General features: G+C 53.0%; 7 protein-coding genes across 7 annotated transcripts; 4 read left to right on the forward strand and 3 right to left on the reverse strand.

The window, feature by feature from the left end:
• Positions 1-2,134: 2,134 nt before the first annotated feature.
• Positions 2,135-2,581, forward strand: BO86DRAFT_300032 (serine palmitoyltransferase small subunit family protein; the record flags this gene model as incomplete). The annotated part of the gene is made up of 1 exon (XM_025667440.1): positions 2,135-2,581. One exon carries the CDS (start codon positions 2,135-2,137, stop codon positions 2,579-2,581), a length of 447 nt encoding a protein of 148 aa, XP_025533577.1.
• A 1,693-nt stretch (positions 2,582-4,274) lies between these two features.
• BO86DRAFT_300041 (rhomboid family membrane protein) lies at positions 4,275-5,918 on the forward strand (the record flags this gene model as incomplete). Its single annotated transcript, XM_025667441.1, has 3 exons — positions 4,275-4,740; positions 4,789-5,807; positions 5,862-5,918. 3 exons carry the CDS (start codon positions 4,275-4,277, stop codon positions 5,916-5,918), a joined length of 1,542 nt encoding a protein of 513 aa, XP_025533578.1.
• A 415-nt stretch (positions 5,919-6,333) lies between these two features.
• BO86DRAFT_384747 (DHHC family palmitoyltransferase) lies at positions 6,334-8,234 on the forward strand. The gene is made up of 2 exons (XM_025670951.1): positions 6,334-6,736; positions 6,802-8,234. Exons 1-2 carry the CDS (start codon positions 6,538-6,540, stop codon positions 8,175-8,177), a joined length of 1,575 nt encoding a protein of 524 aa, XP_025533579.1. The 5' UTR covers positions 6,334-6,537; the 3' UTR covers positions 8,178-8,234.
• A 160-nt stretch (positions 8,235-8,394) lies between these two features.
• On the forward strand, positions 8,395-10,070 carry BO86DRAFT_424441 (UBC-like protein). Its single transcript, XM_025675454.1, has one exon. The coding sequence runs from the start codon at positions 8,853-8,855 to the stop codon at positions 9,873-9,875; it is 1,023 nt and encodes a 340-aa protein (XP_025533580.1). The 5' UTR covers positions 8,395-8,852; the 3' UTR covers positions 9,876-10,070.
• Positions 10,071-11,277: 1,207 nt separating this feature from the next.
• On the reverse strand, positions 11,278-11,868 carry BO86DRAFT_384748 (uncharacterized protein). The gene has a single exon (XM_025670952.1). The coding sequence runs from the start codon at positions 11,692-11,694 to the stop codon at positions 11,464-11,466; it is 231 nt and encodes a 76-aa protein (XP_025533581.1). The 5' UTR covers positions 11,695-11,868; the 3' UTR covers positions 11,278-11,463.
• A 140-nt stretch (positions 11,869-12,008) lies between these two features.
• Positions 12,009-18,034, reverse strand: BO86DRAFT_328294 (putative TFIIIC transcription initiation factor complex subunits Tfc3). The gene is made up of 3 exons (XM_025668634.1): positions 17,829-18,034; positions 16,508-17,607; positions 12,009-16,453 (listed from the first exon to the last, which is right to left on the reverse strand). Exons 1-3 carry the CDS (start codon positions 17,893-17,895, stop codon positions 12,032-12,034), a joined length of 5,589 nt encoding a protein of 1,862 aa, XP_025533582.1. The 5' UTR covers positions 17,896-18,034; the 3' UTR covers positions 12,009-12,031.
• A 320-nt stretch (positions 18,035-18,354) lies between these two features.
• On the reverse strand, positions 18,355-19,306 carry BO86DRAFT_444579 (uncharacterized protein; the record flags this gene model as incomplete). Its single annotated transcript, XM_025676391.1, has 2 exons — positions 18,355-18,820; positions 19,209-19,306. The coding sequence occupies 2 exons, from the start codon at positions 19,304-19,306 to the stop codon at positions 18,355-18,357; spliced, it is 564 nt and encodes a 187-aa protein (XP_025533583.1).
• Between the last annotated feature and the right edge of the window lie 296 nt (positions 19,307-19,602).

The following is a 19,602-nucleotide window of genomic DNA, read 5'->3' on the forward strand; positions in this document are numbered from 1 at the left end:
TTTGCGGGAAAGGAACGGTGATGGATTATGCGAGATCTTCGAGTGAGATGCGATGCAGCAAAGGAGGGGAAGGACGTTTGTCGACGGAGTCGAAGCGGGACGGTTGAAACGATAGGTGGGGATGACATCACCCGGGCTAGTTAGCCCATCGATGGGCGTGTGTGCAGTACGTACAGTACACAAAGGTACTGCAGATGAAGGGATGATGGATGAGGTGACACGAGCTGACAATGAATTCGAACAGCCAGGTCAGAGCCGAGTGCTAGATGAGGTGCAAGCTCTTCATCACTGTCACCAGTCGGCCAATCGACTTGTAGTTGTCAATGCCAACAATAACTACTTACCCAGCCTGGTTCAAGTTGGGGAATTGAGTTGCCGGCGCCCATTGTTGCCCGGTGAAACGGAACGAGGGGTCCTCCAGGCCACCTTCACAAAAGAGACAGTGACAATTCATTCCGCTAAGTCCCCATGATGATCTCCCGTTCCTTTTCGTCATGTGCCTAACAATAACAAATTCTGCATACTTCGTAGATTCAGAATCAAGGCTAGAAGCAGAGCGTCGCGACGCCTTGACTCGTTTGTGACCGACTCATCCAGAATATGATGAATACATCAATCAACAGGCTTTGACGCTTCCATTCATTGTGATTCATCAAGGCCTCGACAAAAGCGGAGTCTGTCCCACTCCAATCTCATGATTCTTTGCTCAGGGCTGCGAGGAATAATACCTAAAGTGGTCGAGCAGTCGGATATCACATCCGCTTGCCGGTTTCCCGAGAGAGGAGAGAGGCACGCTGCCGGAAGTCGTCACGGTAAATAACTACTTGGTAAGCGATCATTTGTGAGTAATGAGCAACTACTACGTAGCTAGGCTTGATTCATGCAAGGTATGGCATGGATTGACATTGACTCCCTTCCTCCTCCAGATTTTACCCCCATGGTGGACTACAAATACCGTACTGGACGAAGGGTCAGTCGCGGACCTGGACTAACATACTCACAGTGGCACTACTTCTTTACTTTTTTAAAACCAAAAAAAAAAGTGTTCAATTCTCACGACTACTAACTGACTGACTCTGAACCAGTTCAGGTAAATTCTGGGACTGAACCAGGAAAAAAACTTAGCAGACCCAAACGAGTCACGACCCAAAAGACCTAAAGACCCAAAGATCCAAAGAACCAAAGACCGGGCGGGAAAAGCCCGGGCGGGAATTCCCTTACAATGCCCACTTGAGACCGACGATGACGCTGGAAGGCCGTTTGCGGCCAATCATCACGAAGCCTCAGGCACTTCGCGGCGCCCGCTGCAGGTTTAATTTCTCAGCAACTACTGATCTGAGTATCGTTCCTTGAAAAAGGCGCCCCCCCACGACACTGAGACTGGTTTGATTAACGATTAATTGACTCTTGGCTATCTTAGCATCAGCCAGCATCTTCCTCCCGGAAAGAACTAGACTAACAACAGTCAGTCTAAGAAGTTTAGAAACTCTGACTATTGCCTGAGAAATCGTTCGTCCTTCCAATCATTAAGTCCGGGCCGCTTTTCTTGATCCGCGCTCTACCGAACCCGGATCCTTCAATTGCTCGCTCAGTCTTTCTTTCTCTCTTTCTCTCTTTACACCTTGCGCTTCTCTCTACTTAATTTGTCCTCCTCCCTTTCTCTCTCAAGCTCTTCGTATTCATAGTCTTCTTCTCCAGGCTTGCCTCCTTGGGTGCTCTTTCTAGTTTCCGTTGCCGTTACCACCATCTCATTCCTGTACTTCATTGTTGGGGGAGCTTCAACTGATCTGCATCTGTGCACTTTCGCGATCGGGTGTCGATCTCACAACCCAACTCTGCTCAACAACGCTCCTACCTCAGAGCTCCTCTGTCAACTGTGCTCGGTAGCGCTCGGAGGAGTGTCTGATTGTCCACGGTGTAAAGTCAACGGCGCAACGCGAGCTCGAACGTAGATCATATACCAGCACCGCCAAATCTCTGACGACCGTTTACCCGCCTGCTCGGCTGGTCACGGAAGGGAGTGCAATCGGCAAGGCTACGGACCAGGAATTGCAAGGAACGGAACCTCCTCTTAAGGAAACCTCGATCCCCCTGAGTTTGGCATTCCGACGTATATATCAGCAACTGCGCAGCGATGGCAACCGAAATGCAGTCGTTCTATACCCCTTCCACCTCCACCCACATCTCGTCCCATGCGCCGGCGGCCGTGGATGAGCTAATCAACAAATACTCCTCTACAATGTCGACCTCAACCTCCGCCGTCAGCCACCTGTCCATGAAGAAAGCTCACCGAAACGTCCTGCAGCGGATTACCGATCGCATTCGGCTAGAATATTATCGCTATGAGGTCACATTCGGGCTGTATGTCATGACGCCGGGAGAGAAGCTGGTGGCTAACACCTTTGTGATCGTCGTGTTGTCCCTTCTATTCTGGGCCCTGCTGGTTTATTTCCCTGCGCTGCTATACCAGAAGGCTAGCCGTCTTATCTGGCTGTTGACTGGTGAGAATGGAGAGGAAATGGGAGCTGCTTTGGGGATCATCGATTCTCACGTCAACTCCATGTCTATGCCTTCGAGCTGAAATCGCCTCATTCGCGATCAAGTTATACAGAGGGTCATGGCTATGATCCTCCGCTTTCCCTCTTGCTTTGTGTGATTTGCTTCTGCACCTCTATTTTGGTATAAGGATACCAGGGATCGACAAGGAAGGTAAGAGAAGGATCGAAACCTGCAGTTGCGCGATTCCGCGTTCGAAGCTGACAGCCCTGACAGATCCCCGAGTGCCAACTTCGCTTCATATTTGGGAGTTCAAACCGGCGTTTTGGGAATTATATGATATACAATCGGTAGCGGCGGGTGCACCGTCCGAACATAATGAATTGAACGGAAGACATCGGATTAAATAATGTGAGCACGTGTGTCGAGCGTGCAGGATGATAACCCAGGCGGAACATGATGGAGAGATTTGGCCCTCAACCTTGACACTTCTTGGTACGTGTCGACCGTCCACTGGGAGTACAATCTTCTGGTTTTGTTTGGTTTTTTGGGTCCAAGGTCGAGGGAAAAGAGATCTCATGCACATGAGCTTCAACCCTACCGTACATTGATGTATAGGCGACCACCATGTGGGATTGGACCGAATGGGTATTGTTAGATGTGAAATAATGCTTAATGTGAAATATGAACAAACCCATATATAACCTGTGGGATGCACTGGTTGTATGCGCGCTGCGCGCAGAACAGAATCCAATTACGCACGAGCCTCTTGGCTGCTTGCAGTGTCAAGCTCGAGCGGACACCAGCCACCAGATATGTACGGAGTATTGTAGGTGCCAAGCCGACGACGCGACGGTTTACCGGCCGTGCCACTGTTCTATAGCACGAGTAGACGAATGGGAATCGTAGAGGAAAACCAAGAAGACTCCGCCACAGCGTGCCTGGCCAGCACCTAACTGGCCCGGCCCCAGCAGTGTGCGTGGCCCGCAGTCAGCGATGACTTGCGTGTGTGTAATGAATGAATCTGGCCTGCATACGGAGTACTCGTACCACTTCTGGCTGACGACGATGATGAGTTCCAATGGGTTTTTGGTGATCGCCGCCCAAAAATAGGCGGCGGTGCGCGCGCCCATCGGAAAGGAACTTTCACAGTCACTCCAAATGACGCCTGCCTAAATTACTGTTTCTTTCCTGTCCCTTGCAAAGTTGTCTTTGCTCCTTCGTTCTCATTTTCTCTCCTGTCATTTGTCATTTGGATGGTTTGTCGACCCAATTTCTTCACATCCGTCCGAGAACCTTGGAAGGATTGTTGACAGGATAGCAAACCAAGTGCGCCTGTTGGGGGCGATCCGTCACTGTTTCTGATTTTCCCGCCGGCTTTCATTGACGGCTCAGGGGGGGAGTGGAAAGAACCTGGACCTGCCTTTTCTCTTTAAGTCACAACCAACCAAACTTACGCAGTAAGTTACAACTCATTGTTGATCAGTGTTTCAGCCCTGTCCATTTGTTTAATAGCCAAACGTGCCCGTGATTCCTGCCCACCTGCCTGCCTGCCTGCCTGCCTGCCTGCTGCTGATTGTTTTGCCTTCCTTTACCCCAGTCAATATCCTGCATCGACTCAAACGACCGTCATCTCTTGCAGATCGAATTTGTTTTAAGGTGCAACAACCGATATTATTCCCCCGAAACTCAGCCCTCCGGTCGCAATAGTCAAATAACCGCCAACCACTTGACCCCCCGCCCCTTGCGCCCGTTGCCAGTCCGGCTGTCCATTCGACATGGCGGCCAACAGCTACTACCAGAGTGGCTACAGCAGCAATCCGCCAACCTACGAACAGGTCAATCCAAACCTACCTCAATATCCGGCAACTGGCCATCCGGGTTTCGATACACATCCTTATCAGCCCACCACTTCCGATCCTCAGCTTCACTACAGTCAACAATCACTGGGTTCCGACCAGGGAGCCTATGCAGCCGGCGCCAGAGTGAACGAAGGCGAACAGTATGCCGAGAATATTCCCTTGAAGGCCAACAACCAGTATCCAAATGGCCCTCCGCCGCCCGCGAATTGGATGCAACAACAAACGCATTATCCGCCGTCGCCGGACGAGATCGAGCCTGCCATGCGCCCTGGCGCCCGACGAACACAGAAGAAGGGTTTCTTTGGAAGGAAGATCGCTTGGGTCACTTATACTCTCACTCTGATCCAGATCATTGTCTTCATCGTGGAGTTGGTCAAGAACGGTAGGTTCATAGGATCAGGATCCAAAGGAATTATGCTGACCGGCTCAGCTCAATTTACGGGAAGCCCGATCGAAACCAAACCGTCGTTCAATGTCATGATCGGTCCTTCTCCCTACCTTCAGATCTATATGGGATCTCGATACACTCCTTGTATGAAGAATACACCGGGCATTCAGAATGCCAATGAAACGATTCTCTTTCCCTGTCCCAACGCGACGACAACCGAGTCTCACTGCACCTTGTCTGAACTGTGTGGTTTCAACGGTGTGCCAAACCCGACGCCCAATGGATCGCTGGATGACCAGCCTGAGCCAAACCAATGGTTCCGATTCATCATTCCAATGTTCATTCACAGCGGGTTTATTCACATCGGCTTCAATCTGCTTGCGCAGATGACCATCGGTGTGGCCATGGAGAAAATGATTGGGTGGTGGCGGTATGCTCTGGTGTATCTGGCGAGTGGAATCTGGGGGTTCGTGCTCGGAGGCAACTATGCCGCTCAGGGTCAGGCATCATGCGGCTGCTCCGGAGCACTTTTCGGCATTCTCGCACTCGATCTACTGGATCTATTATACAGCTGGCAAGATCGCCAGTCGCCGTGGGTCGAGTTGATCATTATGGTTCTAGGAATCGGCGTGTCTTTTGTTCTGGGACTGCTGCCAGGACTGGACAACTTCTCACACATTGGCGGCTTCACCATGGGTCTGGCACTGGGACTGTGTCTCTTGAGATCGCCGAACGCGTTGCGAGAACGTATCGGACTTGCACGGAACCCGTATGTGGCCATGAGCGGTGGCGTGGGCACGGCCACTCCAGAGGAAGGCCAGAAGGTGGTTCCTGCCCCCAGCATCGTCGACTTCCTCAAGGGCAAGCGCAGCCTGAAATCATCCGAGGGCAAATCGAACCCCATGAACTTTTTCCGCGGCCGAAAGCCTCTGTGGTGGGCATGGTGGTTGGTGCGTGTGGGGGCCCTGGTTGCCGTGCTGATCGGGTTCATCCTGCTCATCATCGATTTCTACAAATACCCGAAATCAAACTGCTCCTGGTGCTACCGACTCAGTTGTCTGGTGAGTCTTTTCTCCAAGATGTGTCTTGTGCATTTCATACTAATAACCCTCTAGCCGATCAAGGACTGGTGTGAGCAAGGTAACATCACGACCGACGAGAATTCTTCTTAAGCGTGTTCGATATACAGCATTTTGGATCTTTGGGCATACGAGTTTTACATCTAAATATCCCTCTATGCGATTTGGTTGACATTTTCCCATTCCAGTACATTATTCAACGGCGTTAGTGGAGAAGACGCAGGCCTGGCTTTGTATGTCAGTGCCGCAGTGAATCATGTTCATATAGTATCTCTGGTAGACTAGCGAATGCATTACGAACATAATTGACCTATATTTATTATATGGGACGCCAACAAGGCTTATGAGCGACTGCGCCACGATCTGACAATCTAGCAATCTACTGTAGTAATGTTAATAGTGGGCATGTGATCTGCCGGATGTGGCGGTGACAGATCGGGACTCGCTCGGTACGGTACCGTAACCATCCGCAGCGTCGTAATCACCGCCGATGATCCGTCAGCCGACGGCCTCCTCTACATCTTCCCTGTCTCACTTCTCGTTCGATGCCTTGTCTGCTGAGATATATACACACTTACTTGGCTTCGCTCAGCGTTTCAACTTCCTTGTCTCGTACTCGAGTACTTCTTTTCTTCTATCCGGGACTGGCTGCCATGATTTGATCGCCCTGAACGAACCGATCGGCAGCTCGACCCCGGCCACTTTGTGAACCATGGCAACCTTAGCAGCATCACCGCCGTTATCGCCGTCGTGGCCGAAGCGACGGCCGCGGGCCTGGGCGCTGCGCATTGAACGCTACTGCTGCACCGCGGCGTCGTTCTTCCCTCTCGCTTTTGTTTATGGACTGACGACGTGGGCCGTCTGGGTGGAGGCCAGTGTCGGCTTCAAGTCGGTGCAGAGCAGCTGGATTGGTGAGGCTCTTTCTCCTACCGGAATGCTACCGTACATCTCTAATGACTCTTCCTTACATGACCAGGCCTTCCCAGCTCCTTCCTTGGAATCTTCCTCTACATCTGCCTCAATACCTGCTACACGGTCGCCGTCTTCACTGACCCCGGCACCCCCCTCAAGCCTTCGAACAGCCGCAGCCAGCACGAATACAGCGCCCTCCCCGTCACCGAACTCCCGCAGTACACGGCCTACACGGTCAACTCAACAGGCGGCTCCCGCTTCTGCAAGAAGTGCCAATGCCCCAAGCCCGACCGGGCGCACCACTGCTCGACCTGCAAGCGGTGCGTGCTGAAGATGGACCACCACTGTCCCTGGCTGGCGACATGCGTGGGGCTCTACAACTACAAGGCGTTCCTATTGTTTCTGATATACACGTCGGTGTTCTGCTGGGTCGACTTTCTGGTTGCGTCGACGTGGATCTGGAACGAGATGCTGGACGACAGCAAGTATATGGACTTTGACAAGATGCTGCCCATCAATGTGGTGTTGTTGGCCGTGCTGGGCGGGATCATCGGGTTGGTGTTGTCGGGCTTCACGGCGTGGCATATCAGTCTGGCGGTCCGGGGGGTCACCACGATTGAGTGTCTGGAGAAGACGAGGTACGTCTCGCCGTTGCGGAAGGCGCTGGATCGCCATCGCTACGAGGGGCTTGCAGGCCATGATCCGGATAGAGCTGGAGGGGAAGGGGGGGTCGCGGGTCTGGGTCACCGGTTGCAGGAGTATGGCGGACAGATCCTGGATGCGCATGCCAACGCGATCCCGGGGGTGACCAGGGCGGAGGAAGGGGAGGATGAGATCAGGCCTCCGCAGCCGGGCGCCACGCAGCACTCCTCGGGGAGGGAGGATCTGTCCCCCGCGCAGCAGGCGTTGACGCGATCGTATGCGGATATGGAACGACAGCGCGAGCATGATCGGTACCAGAGTTATCTGGAAGAGCAGGACAGCGAGAAGATGCCCCATGCGTTCGATCTGGGCTGGAAGCGCAATCTGTTGCACCTGTTCGGAAGCCGCCCGCTGCTGTGGCCAGTCCCCGTGTGTACCACCACCGGCGACGGTTGGCACTGGGAGCCCAGCGCCAAGTTCCTCGAGGCGCGCGACGGTGTGCGGGTGCGACGGGAACAGGAGGCGGCCGACCAGCAGCAGTATTACCGGGATCTGTACACACGGAATATGAACAACAGTCAGAGCTGGATGGGGCCGGACGCCGCGACTTCTGCTGCCAATCCGGCTGTCACCTGGACGCCGCAGCAGCCGTTGGATGTAGTTCGAGATCCTGAGAGACCCAGTACCGGTGTGTCGATGAAGACGTTGCGGCCGGTGTCACCGCGTCTGCGACACGGGGAGGATAGTGATGAGGAGGCGGCACTGCATGGAGAGGATGAATGGAGGAACTGGGATTGATATACGGGGTGTACAGTACACTTAGGAAAACTATATATAAGTATGAGATATGACAGGCTCACGATTAGGATGTTGTATTTGTAGAGGCTGGTGTGAAGTCTGTGAACTCCTATTTTTATGTGGTGAGGAATGCATTGTGATTACGCAATGGTTCCTGGCCCACATTCCAGACTGACACCTCAGGCCAGTTGGCCTCTCCTCATTCCCCTCATTACCACTACGACTACGACTCTGACTTACAACATACTACTCTTCTGCCACTTTCTCGACAACCCTACTTCCACTCGACTCGAATTCATTCCTTCATCCCCCAGCTTTACTGGGGACTGCAATCGGCGAAGACGAACAGACGTCAAAGGAAACACGTCACTCAAGCCGGCCTTGTCACAGAACCTAGTACAGCACTGTACATATCATCCAATGCGCCCAGCAACTCAACCCACGTCTCTGCCCTGAAACCACCAAGCACGAAGCAAGAATACAACACTCAGCTCTTGACTATATATAACTACTGTTGACCAACCACAGCCACGACTACAACCACGACCACCACCGCATCCAAAAACCCACCACCGAACCACACCCCAACATCCCCCGCACCACCAATCCCTCCAAACCACACCCCCGAACCACACTCCAACCCACCCACGCACCCACAAGATCCACAAAAAAAAGATGACCCCCTCCCTCCGCCGCCTAACCCGCGAACAAGCCGACCTCCTCAAAAACCCAGACCCCACCTTCCACGCGGCGCCCATCAGCGCCTCCAACCTGTACGACTGGCACTTCACGCTGCAAGGCCCCCCGGCCCCGTCCCCCTACAGCGACGGGATCTACCATGGCCGGATCGTGCTCCCGCCGACGTACCCGCTGCGCCCGCCCTCCTTCCGGTTCCTGACCCCCTCCGGCCGCTTCGAGGTCAACCGCGAGATCTGCCTCAGCATCTCGGGGCACCATGAGGAGACGTGGCAGCCGGCGTGGGGCATCCGGACGGCGTTGATCGCCCTCCGGAGCTTTATGGATGGGGATGCGCGGGGGCAGGTGGGCGGGTTGGATGTCGGGGAGGAGGTAAGGAGGCGGTATGCGGCTGCGTCGAGGGGGTGGAGGTGTGAGGGGTGTATGGGGAGATTATTTGGGGAGGAAGAAGGGGAGGAGGGGGGGGTGGAGGGGGTTGAGGGGAGGACGAATGCGGAGGTGCTGGAGGGGTGGTGGGAGTTTTGTCGGGAGAGGGGGGTGAGTGTTTCTGAGTTTGGGGATGAGGAGGACAAGAAGGGTGAGGGGGACGGGGAGGAGAGGCAGGAGGGGGGAGACTTACGTGCGGAGGGTGAAGGCGACAATGCAGATTTGGGGAAGGAGGAGGAGCAGGGGGAGAGGAAGGGAGATCAGGAACCTTCGACAATAGGGTCTTTGAAGTCTGATACGGCGGTGTCTGGGAGAGGGGATGCACAGATCCATACTACTACCTGGACAACTGCTGCTGCATCGACACCATCAACAACGACAACACAGCCAACAGCTGTGCAACAGCAACCTGACCATACGCCGCAGCAGCGCCAGATGCTGCTCCAACCTCAACCTCAAACTCATCAACAGCAACAGCAAATATCCCCCGATACCCCCTGGCTCGACCGGGCCATCGTCGGCGTGATCGTCGCCCTGGTGGTCATGATCCTCCGGCGCCTCGCCAGAGACGAGTAACCTCTCTCAAACAAAGCACGGATGGATATTTCGGCGTTTATGGAAAATACTCAAACTCGGGCGTTGATTTGTATTGTACTTGTATCTTCCCTGCCCGAAACTCGGATGTCGACTACTTACAATTTGATATCACCAGTAGACACAGACCATATCAGATGGAACATCACAATCGATCTTTGACCATTCGATTCTTGGGCACAAAATCAATCAGCTATCAGCGCATATCCTCAATAATCCGGCGTAGAATATCATCCAAATCCACCGGCGGCTCTTCCCGAGTCAGCAGCTGCGAAGCACGTTCCTCCAGTTCCTGCGCCTCGCGAAGGAGAGCATCCAGCCTCTCCCGCTCCTCCTCCACCTCCTTCTGGGTCTCCCGCCCCGAGTGCTGCCGGAGTTTCCGCTGCATAGTTCGCATCCTGTTCCTCTTGGTCCTTGTCTTCTCATGACCTGGTTGGCGGGTCTGCTACCAATCGGATCAGTATGTTTTCGACGTGTTGTAGATTAGTTGCAGACGCGGAGAAGGTAAAACTCACCGTTTTCGAGTCAGTATGACCGTTATCAGTATTCCCCCACCGTTCCGGACACGCCACCGTCGAATGCCCGTTCCTGCCGCAGAAGACACAATCGCGACCTAGGTCGGGGGTGGTGCTCTTGACGCTGTTGGTCTCGTCCAGGTGGCGAGGGTTCATGGGTTGGAGGTCGTTGTCGCCGCAATCGGGACCGCCGCCGTCTCTGCTCATGATTCCAGGATACATCGCGTCACGGGTGGAGGAGGAGACAGGTCCATGCCCTGAGATGTAAGACGTCGCGGACGCTGGGTGGTAGCCTGCTTCTGCGCTGTACCCGGCCATGGGGTAGGTATCATATGCCGTGCCATACTCGTCCGCATAGTCTGCACCAAACGGTTCGCCATAATTCCCCCCATCATCAGCATCTACCCCAAACGACGCACCGTTATACTCCGACTTGACACCAACCCCCAACCCCCCAAGCTGATGGTGATGATGACGACCACCACTATCGCCTATTATACCATTCGCAAAGCCACCTCTATAACCCATGGTATAGTCCGGAACACCCCCCAACCCACCAGCATACCCCGTGTGATAGGCGGGAGTAAAGTACTCGTATTCGCGATATCCCCCATCCTCGCGCTTGATGCAGCCGGTGCCGTGGTATGCTTCCCCGGGTCTTCCAACCCAGCTATCGCTGCGTTGAGGAATTTGGCCACTCCTGCCGTAAGCACGCTGACCACAGCTGCCCTGAGGAATCGGATCACTACTTCCTGGAGGGATTTGACCACAACTGCCCCGAGCAAGCTGACCGCGCAACATCTCGCCTCCCTTCTGGTCCCGCCACCAGGAGAACCCGAACCGTGATTTGGGGGGTGGGAGGGCCTTATCCGGTGTGGCGGGAGCTGGAGCTGGAGCTGGAACCAGAGATCGAGCCAGTGCCAGACCGGTGGGCGTTTCGATGGACGGGATCGGGCCTGGTGGTCGTGGGGGGAGCGATTGCGGCGGTGCTGGTCTCTTGGGGGGAAAACCGCGCTGGAGGTTGAGCTTGTGGGCTTTGGATTTCTTCTTGCGGGTCATTTTGGGAGGTTCGAGCTCTTTCTCTGGTTCTGGTTCTGGTTCTGGTTCTTCAGGGACAGTGGTAGTTGTTCGGGTTGTTGGGTTTTTCTGGTGGTGTTGGAGTTGTGGGGAGGTGGTGGTGATGGGGTTCTCTGGGTTGAGGAAGGGAAAGTGAAAGGGCGATAGTAAAGTGACAGGGTGAGGATGATGACGAGGGTGAAAATTCCAATAAGAAAGGGTGGGATCATGGCACTTCTGAGGTGAGGCGTAGTGGCGTTTGTTGGTGGCTCTCTGATGTTGAGTGAATGAGCGAGCAGGTGAGCATGGCTGGTTTGCCGACTGCTGTTTGTTGTGATGCTGCTGTTACTGTTGCGAAGTTCTGACGAAGGTCCCAGAGTTCTGGGAAAAAAAATCCAGATTTGGTCATTGTGAAAGACTGGTTGCTGTTTCAACAAAAATTGCTTGGAATAGTTATACATGGAACAAGACAAGACACTATGAGCAGGGTAACACACGAGAGAAAGCATTTTCTCATTCAAGTCCAAGATAACGCCCTATAGTTACAGCTTAGATCTTCCACCTAAATTAAGCCAACACCATATACCACCATTCGTCCACCCGCCAGCCTGGCTCCTCCGCATCATGCGCTTTGTCCGTTCTCGTCCAATCCAACTTCATAGCCCCAATCTCCTTCATATACTCCAATAAGAGCTGCACCTCCCATCCTCCCATCGTCGGCTTCAACATCCCTGCAATGCTAGAAGCGCTGATTCCAGGCCTCTGCGCCACGCAGCTCACCACCGATGCCACGGCCAAATCCCACAGAACTCGCACGAAGTCTCCGTGGATATCATACCATAGTGGAACCTTCGCGGGTAGTGACGTCGCGGGATCAATCTCCTCAGGCAATCGTGGTGGTTTTAGAGTACTGGCCTTTTCCTGCACGGGGTTCCCATACACATAGGTATCCGTCGGCCAGATCTCAACCGTAAACCGAAGCTTCGTCTTGTCCATCTGTCGAGTCAGGTACCCACCATCCGTCAGACCGTACTTGTCGCGAGGTGGGTCACGCGGTTTCAGGAGCACGCGACCAGCCCAGAGTAGGTTGATAGCCACGAGTATGTCGCCGTCGTCCGCGTTCCAGTCAATCTCAGCGTGTCCCTGGTCTTGAAAAGCGGGATCCAAGACCTCAGTCTTAAATTTATGAGCGCGGCGCAGTTGAACACTCTCAATGGCTCGTTTCTTGCTGATGGCGAGTAAGAAATACTCTGTGACATCGTAGTTGCGTCCGGGAGTAATGCGACCCCGATTGCCCATGTTAAGAGCGCGTTCTGTAACCAGCGACTGCAGCGCCTGGTGGACCAAGGGCTCTCCAAATCGTTCTAGGCTTTGCCGTGCCTCCACCGGACGGTAGGTCTCATCGGGGGTTACGACATTTGCTCGGACCCACGTCTTGGCTACATCCAAACGGGCCAGTTCGGCCTTCCGGGGCTGAGCCCGAGCCACCTTGTTGCTCAAGGGCATGGCAAACGGAACAGCGGCAGCTAAGGCCCGCTTGCGGCTAACAGTGATCGACTGACTAACATGGTAGAATTCGTCCAAAGGATTGGTTGGCTCTTCTCGCACATCGAACATGCTATCCAGCTGCTCTCTCGTAGCGGGTAGATCAGGTAGTTTCTCAGACTTGGGTAATTCTAGATGATGCATCGCCCAATCGACTACTCCTTCCCAGTCGTATCCATATAGATCATCGTAGTCGATGGGGGGCACTTCATCTTTGGCATAAGCATCAAGAAACCTCTCGTGGAAGTCACTCTGCATCTTGACGATTTGCAATCGGCATTTGTTGAGAACGAGACGGCTTCTTTCAGCCACAATATCCTGGTCCATGTCAGGAAAGCAATGGAACAAAAGAGTCCAGTCAATCTGACGTGCATCCGACCCTCCCGCCAGACTTCGAACAACGGCAAATGCCACCATGATTCTTCGAACCATCTCGGGGGCCAATGGTGCCCGGTTTCTCTTCGGAATGGTATTCCGGTTGTTGAGCTGCTGACTTGACATGAGCGCTTTATTTTCATCGACGGCCATGGACTCATCCCACTTGGCTATTCGGCGGTTCTGGGGTGCCATTGAAGCAGCTTCTGATCGTCGGCGTCGCTGACGAGTAATCACGGAAAGTCGCGGTGTGATAATATCCCCGAAGCTCTCATCAAAATCAAACCGGATACCACTTTCAATTCCGGAGCTTTCTAGGTTCGGTACTGTTTGATTGATGAATGTGATTTCGGAGCTCTTGCGCGCAAGTAAATCCTCATTCTCAATCTCCCACCGAGAAATAGTATTGGTTTCATGAAAGAATTGGCGTGCGCGCGGGTCATCACTTGTAGAGTAGTCGTAACTGTGCCTCTGAGACTTAAGGATGTCTTCCAAGGAGTGTGGTAGCTCAGTTGCAGGGATGAGTACATGCTTTCTTGCTGCTGCTCTGGCACGGTCTTTCGCGGCCTGGAGAGCCGGAATACCGGCTTCGGTCGAAAATGTTCCGGTAGTGGGTATGAAGGTTGATCTGGTGTTCATAAGCATCGAGTACGGAGCAAGCGACGACCAAAGGCGCCGCATTTTGCGAATCGAAGCCAACCCGGCTAATGCATGACGTCTGTGCAGCTGTCGCTCCTCCTTGGTCATCCTCAGCGGATATGGTCTGGTGATGGAGGTCAATCCCTGAGCCCCGTTCTTTCCTGCCCGGCGTCGGAATGTCATGAGACGAACAATCTCTGAGCCGCTAAATGGATCGAAGTCTTCCTCCATAGCCAGTTGTTCGAGCAGTTCCCTCCGCATGGCCATATCTCGCCTTTTCTCTATCGCAACGACAGACGCGGGCTTTTTATGCAGTTGCACTGTAAGCTCGTCAGGCAGTAAGGGAAAGTGACTTGTGTGCCGGCCTTCCTTTCCTTCCATCTTCTTACGTTTGCTGCCGTTCTTCTTGATCTCCGGATCGATATCAACGTTTGGAGGAAAGTAATACCGGTCTGCCGCCAGCATCTTCTTTTGCAGATCTTCAATCAAAGGATCATCGGCCTGCATATCCACTTTATAGACAATGTTCTTTGTCACCATGACACCTTTGTTGTCACGTCCACTGAACGTTAACTGGCTCAGCTTGCCAGCATCAACCAGTCCCTTCACAACTGTTCTAACCGTACGGAGATCGGGAACCTCCTTGTAGCGAGTCCTTTGCCATGCAGTCATAAATGGGTACCAAAGTTCTGTGCCCATTGGGTAAGCTCCTCCAGCCTGGTCGATGATATCCATAACGATTTGCCGGCGAAGCACGGCGACGGATCCTCCTTTCCCTGCTCTGAGTTTTCGGTCACTGTCCTTTGTTTGCTGCGTTGGGGTTTCCACCTGTTCTGCCTCCGGCGCAACTTGAGATACCGAAGGTGAAGGGACTTCGACTTGATCGGCAGTTGGCTGTACAGCCGCGTTTGTAGTGCTTGCCGTGTTAGAGTCGGTAGAAGTATCCATTTCACCGCTCTTTGTCTTCTCAGTATCCTGGGAGGTCGTATGAGAGTCTGGTGCCTGCTCAGCACCTGCGTGATTCTCAGTCGTACGTTTTGGTGTTTGCGAAGTTGCAAGCCATTTCCGTAGGGTATTATTTGCACGGGGTTTCTTTGGCAGCGGACTAACTTCGCTTGCAATTGTCCCGGGATTATTCTTGCGCGGGGAACGCCGTCTCGCAACGATAGGATCACTCTTGGAGGTTTCAGCAGGACCGGTCGTCGCGTGGTCTCTATCTTTCGGAGACACGGCTCGCTTTCGTTTCGTGCGCTGATTTGTTGTGACGGGGCTCATTTGACTGTCAGGACTGTTTCCTCCTTCGGTTTGAACCGAGGGACTGCTACTGTTTGCAGTGACGGACAATGCACCATTTTCGGAGGTTCCAACGTTGACTCGTCTTTGCTTCCGTGCGCTGCCAATTCTTGATTCGGGTGTCGCATCCGAATCACGCTGCTGTCGGCTTCGCTTACTTCCTCTCGCCTGATCAGCTGTAGAAGGCTTTGGAGAGCCGAGTGCCGTGCCAGGATCAGCCACCGTGGGCGCAGGCGTTTCAACCGGACGCGGTGATTGGGGCGTTACTTCAGACTGAACTGCCGTATCACCTTCTAGGTCAAGAGGATCCTTCCGGAACCATGAGAAAGATGACAGTCTCGGAGACTTGAACACAGCAATCCTGCTAGCACGAGGACGTCCCTGTCGATTGCCAGCCGCCCTTCGTCGGCCACGCGGAGTAACGTACACGCCGGGCTTTGGTCGTTCTATGAGCAAGACGCTGTAATCTGTCCATGTCTCATCATAGCCCATCGCTTCCAGCCTTTCCTTCTCGGACATGCCTTTGTATCGCTCTGGATCATGCTTCTTGAGACGTGGTCTAGCAGGCTTCAGCTCGACTATCTCATCACCAGAGACATCGGCGTATTCTTTTTTGACGGTAACTGGTGTGGACCTGGGGCGTAGCGGGCTGGCCCCGACGCCAGCAGCGCCCTTGAGTCGCTGCTCGATTGTATAGCTGCCATCCAGTTGCCGCACTGCCACAGGGTCACGGCTCGAGCAATTATAGTTTGGCGGCTTAGCCACGAGGATACATTCCAGGAGGGAAGCATCACCGCCCTTTAGCACCTCCTTTCCCGGACGGTCTAAGGGTAATGCATATTGATCCAGCTGAGGCATGGCATTTACAGGGGGCGGTCGGATCTTATCGTCCTTGGCATCCTTTGGACGGAATTCGACCGCCTCCCAGAGCGCATCCCCTGCGTTGACTAGGGCCTGGAAACTTAACGCGGTGTAATGAACGTAGTGTGTAATGGTTCGTTCGAGTGCCGTGTCGCGCACTATAGCCAGATGGCGCAAGTGTAGTGGCTGGGACAGCTGCCAGCAATCTGTAAGTCGACTGATTGCGTTTTCGAGCGGTCTGCGGTAGTAGTACCCGAAGCAGTTCCTGATAATCCCCTTTTCATGGTGTTAGTGAGTTTTCAGGTACCTTGCTTCCTTGGTTCGACTTACCTGGTTGGTGAGGCCCGCGGTCCCCGCATTATCGATTGTCTCGAAGATTAGATTATGGATGTTGCGGTCTGGGCTCCAAGAAGGGAGAATGCGACCGGCGTCTTCCACCTCTTGCTCCCGTTTCACCAAAGTGGTATTCGGAGGGGCTTGCGACCCTCGGGTTGAATCTTCCTGGTCCATTTCGTCTTCTATTTCGACGTTGTCTTCCTGGTCTAGATTGGCCAAGATGTTTCGACTAAATTCATGGAACAATTCCATGTCTTTCTCCGTAGGTTCCCGGATGAGCATGACACATGGATGAAATTTTTTCAGTGTGTGCGCATACTGAGACAAGGCTTTCACACGCTTCAAGACCCCGATGCGCTCGAACTTGCGAAGCGCCCGGGATAGGATTCGCCAGTGCCAATGATCTATAAATCCGAGCTTTGCTTTGAGATCATTGCGAGAGATAAGCCTGTATTCCCTCAGGATGTCGAACAGCTTCCCATTAAACTCATTGAAGTCGATCATCTTGGGCTTCACACCCGACGGCTCAGAGTCTTGATCGGACTGAGGTGCATGCTCGGGTGTCAGAAACCGGCGAAGGGTGCAAAGACTTGTCCGAGCAGCCTTGATTTGAATGGCCCGTTTCTCGATGTAGCCTTTTTGATGCAGAGCGTCGGTTCGCTTTGGTACCGACCGCTTGTCCTGACCACTGGCCTTGACCAGATCTGTCTGCACGATGCCATTATGCTTACGCGAGGCAATAATTGAGAGAAGAGCGAACTCGGTGGGCAAGACTTTGGTCTCATCCGGCTCATGGCCGGTGACTGCTAGCCAAGTTCGCTCCTTTGAGACGAACACGCGAACAGGCCCCGACGACAAAGTGGGAGTGTGCGCCTCGGTGGAAGACTCATCACGAGAAAATCCGGCGACATCTTGCAGGCGAAGATGGTTTCCTTCCCTGTTCTGACCCACCGAAATTTCGGGGTTCTTGGTCAGCCAGGACCAGACTTTCTCCTTGAAGCGTCTGTCCACGGTGTGGCTGCGGTCAGGGGCATCCTGTGCAAGTCTGGCATAAAATGTATCGATGAACTTTAGTATATCCAATGGCGATGCACCTAGAAGGCATTAGTTGACTTTACCATTGGGAAGTACGTGGTATCAGTGTCAAAAATGGAAGTGCAGGCGTAGGTAGGAACGACAGGCAGAAGGAAGTAGTTTGATCCAATGAGATGCATGCAAGATGCAGGGGAAGTGTGTTGAGTTTTAGTAGAAGTGGTGGTGGAGCATCATCACCACCTTCACTTCATCGAAGCAAAGAGATTGACAGGGAACCAACCTTGGTCGCCGCAGAGAGCAATCTCTGCAAGCAGAAAATCAATCAGGTCCCGAAGACTTGGGGCCATTTTGTCCCCATAATCACTGCCTTGCACAGCTCAATCTCGATTTGGAAAAATCACCTGCAGCGGATATTCATTTCAGGTCATTGCCTGGACAACGGAGATTTTACTGAACGAGAAAGAAAATGGTCGAGGCCAAAGCGCGAATCGAACCGGCGTCGTGGCGGAAAAGGTGGAAGTTGAGGCCGAATTGCTGGGGGCATCCACCCACGTGACAGGGGTGTAATTGTCACGTGAGTGGTGGCATATCGCTTGGGAGGGAGTCGTTCATTGGCAATTCCCTCCAGGTAATTCACATCGTTGAATGAAGTAAGAGACATCTTGAAAGTACCGAAAATAAAAATGCTATTAAGGAAATTTTCATTTTTGATTCAGCTCGCTAGTTCACTATTTGTATCTTCCGAGGTCCCTCTTTGCTCTACCTTCTCTCGGCCTTATAAAATCGGCATAATTGTCCGAGTTAACTCAAGGGTAGTCAACTCGGATGAACTGCCATCTCGTTCCTTCCTTCTGCCCATTGTCCAGCACCAACTCTGTACCACCCTTTCCTCCGGCTCTCATAGGTACGAACCCGCTCCCGTACTTGACCAGGAGCACATATCCGCCATCAGGATGTTGCCGTGCGCAAAACGATTCCCGATCACCGTGAGACAACTGCTTGGCTGCGAAGCGCCAGCATGACATTTCGTTGTTATGTCCTATGTAGGCGGCTGACACCGTATTTTCGAAGCCGAGCCACCTCGCCTCATTTTCCATACACTTCCAGTACGGCCCGAAGTCGTGATTAGCCGTGTCCCGGCTCCCGCCTTCTCTCTGCGGGTAGAGGCCCAAGACACCGTTGCTCAATGCGATGACAAGGTTGGACTTGGGCTCGTGGATGATAAATGTCCCCCCTTTCCATGGGCAGGTGGACTGCTTGTATGTTTGTATTCTTGCAAACGAGGGAAGGCCGGTTGAGTCAGCATATATGGAGAGCGGAGTAGTATGGGTTGGAGTATCGCATCCTTAGTCGTCCGACGTAGACATCCTGTACTCGAGCGCCTACAGCCAAGCTCGGTTAGTTAGCTTTGTATGAGCATGTAGGGAGCAATCCATCCCTATAGAGCTCGATGTGGGGCTTGCGTTACGCGTAACATACTCGTAGTAAAGATCTCGAATCGTCAGAGGCTGATCTTCGCTGTGGCTTTTGCCTTCCTAACCTCGGATCTTGCACTTACTTCCGTGTGTGCTGGTGAATATGTATGCCTTCGTAGTATGGGTAGTAGGCAGGTCAAAGAATAGAGATTCAATGATGGAGTGGGAGCTTGGACGGGACATACCCACGTTCATGTGAAATCGTATGCGGAGTTTGGGTCGGAGTATAACCTCCGCGCTCTGGCAGCCACTGCGTAATTTCATATGCTTCGAAAGGATACATTTACTGTTTTTGCGCTGGCTTCTATTGGGTGGTGAAGTACGAGTTTGTCGACCCTAGCCAGTAGTACATAAAAAATAAATAGATAGCCATACTAACAGATCATAAGCAAACTGGAAAAGTCTGCATATCGAAAAGAACAAACAAATCAAGTCCAATCCCATCTCATCATATCGCAAAGCAAGTTAAAAGTTTCTTTTATCTCAACATATTGAAGATCAGCCCGGTAGAGTCCAAGTAAAATTAGAGAGAGCCAACTCGGATGAACTCCCATCTTGCTTCAGTCCAATTAAAATGAA

Source organism: Aspergillus japonicus (genome assembly GCF_003184785.1).
Source record: "Aspergillus japonicus CBS 114.51 unplaced genomic scaffold BO86scaffold_1, whole genome shotgun sequence".
In the NCBI taxonomy this organism is placed as follows: Eukaryota; Fungi; Ascomycota; class Eurotiomycetes; order Eurotiales; family Aspergillaceae; genus Aspergillus; species Aspergillus japonicus.

Excerpts from the sequence above, each read along its gene's own strand:
- BO86DRAFT_384747 (XM_025670951.1), top strand. The coding sequence starts at position 6,538 with ATGGCAACCTTAGCAGCATCACCGCCGTTATCGCCGTCGTGGCCGAAG. Across the intron at positions 6,737-6,801 it reads GGTGCAGAGCAGCTGGATTG|GCCTTCCCAGCTCCTTCCTT; the intron begins GTGAGGCTCTTT and ends TTACATGACCAG.
- BO86DRAFT_424441 (XM_025675454.1), top strand. The coding sequence starts at position 8,853 with ATGACCCCCTCCCTCCGCCGCCTAACCCGCGAACAAGCCGACCTCCTC.
- BO86DRAFT_384748 (XM_025670952.1), bottom strand. The coding sequence starts at position 11,694 with ATGATCCCACCCTTTCTTATTGGAATTTTCACCCTCGTCATCATCCTC.
- BO86DRAFT_328294 (XM_025668634.1), bottom strand. The coding sequence starts at position 17,895 with ATGGCCCCAAGTCTTCGGGACCTGATTGATTTTCTGCTTGCAGAGATT. Across the intron at positions 17,608-17,828 it reads TGCTCTCTGCGGCGACCAAG|GTGCATCGCCATTGGATATA; the intron begins GTTGGTTCCCTG and ends AATGCCTTCTAG. Across the intron at positions 16,454-16,507 it reads CCGCGGGCCTCACCAACCAG|GGGATTATCAGGAACTGCTT; the intron begins GTAAGTCGAACC and ends CACCATGAAAAG.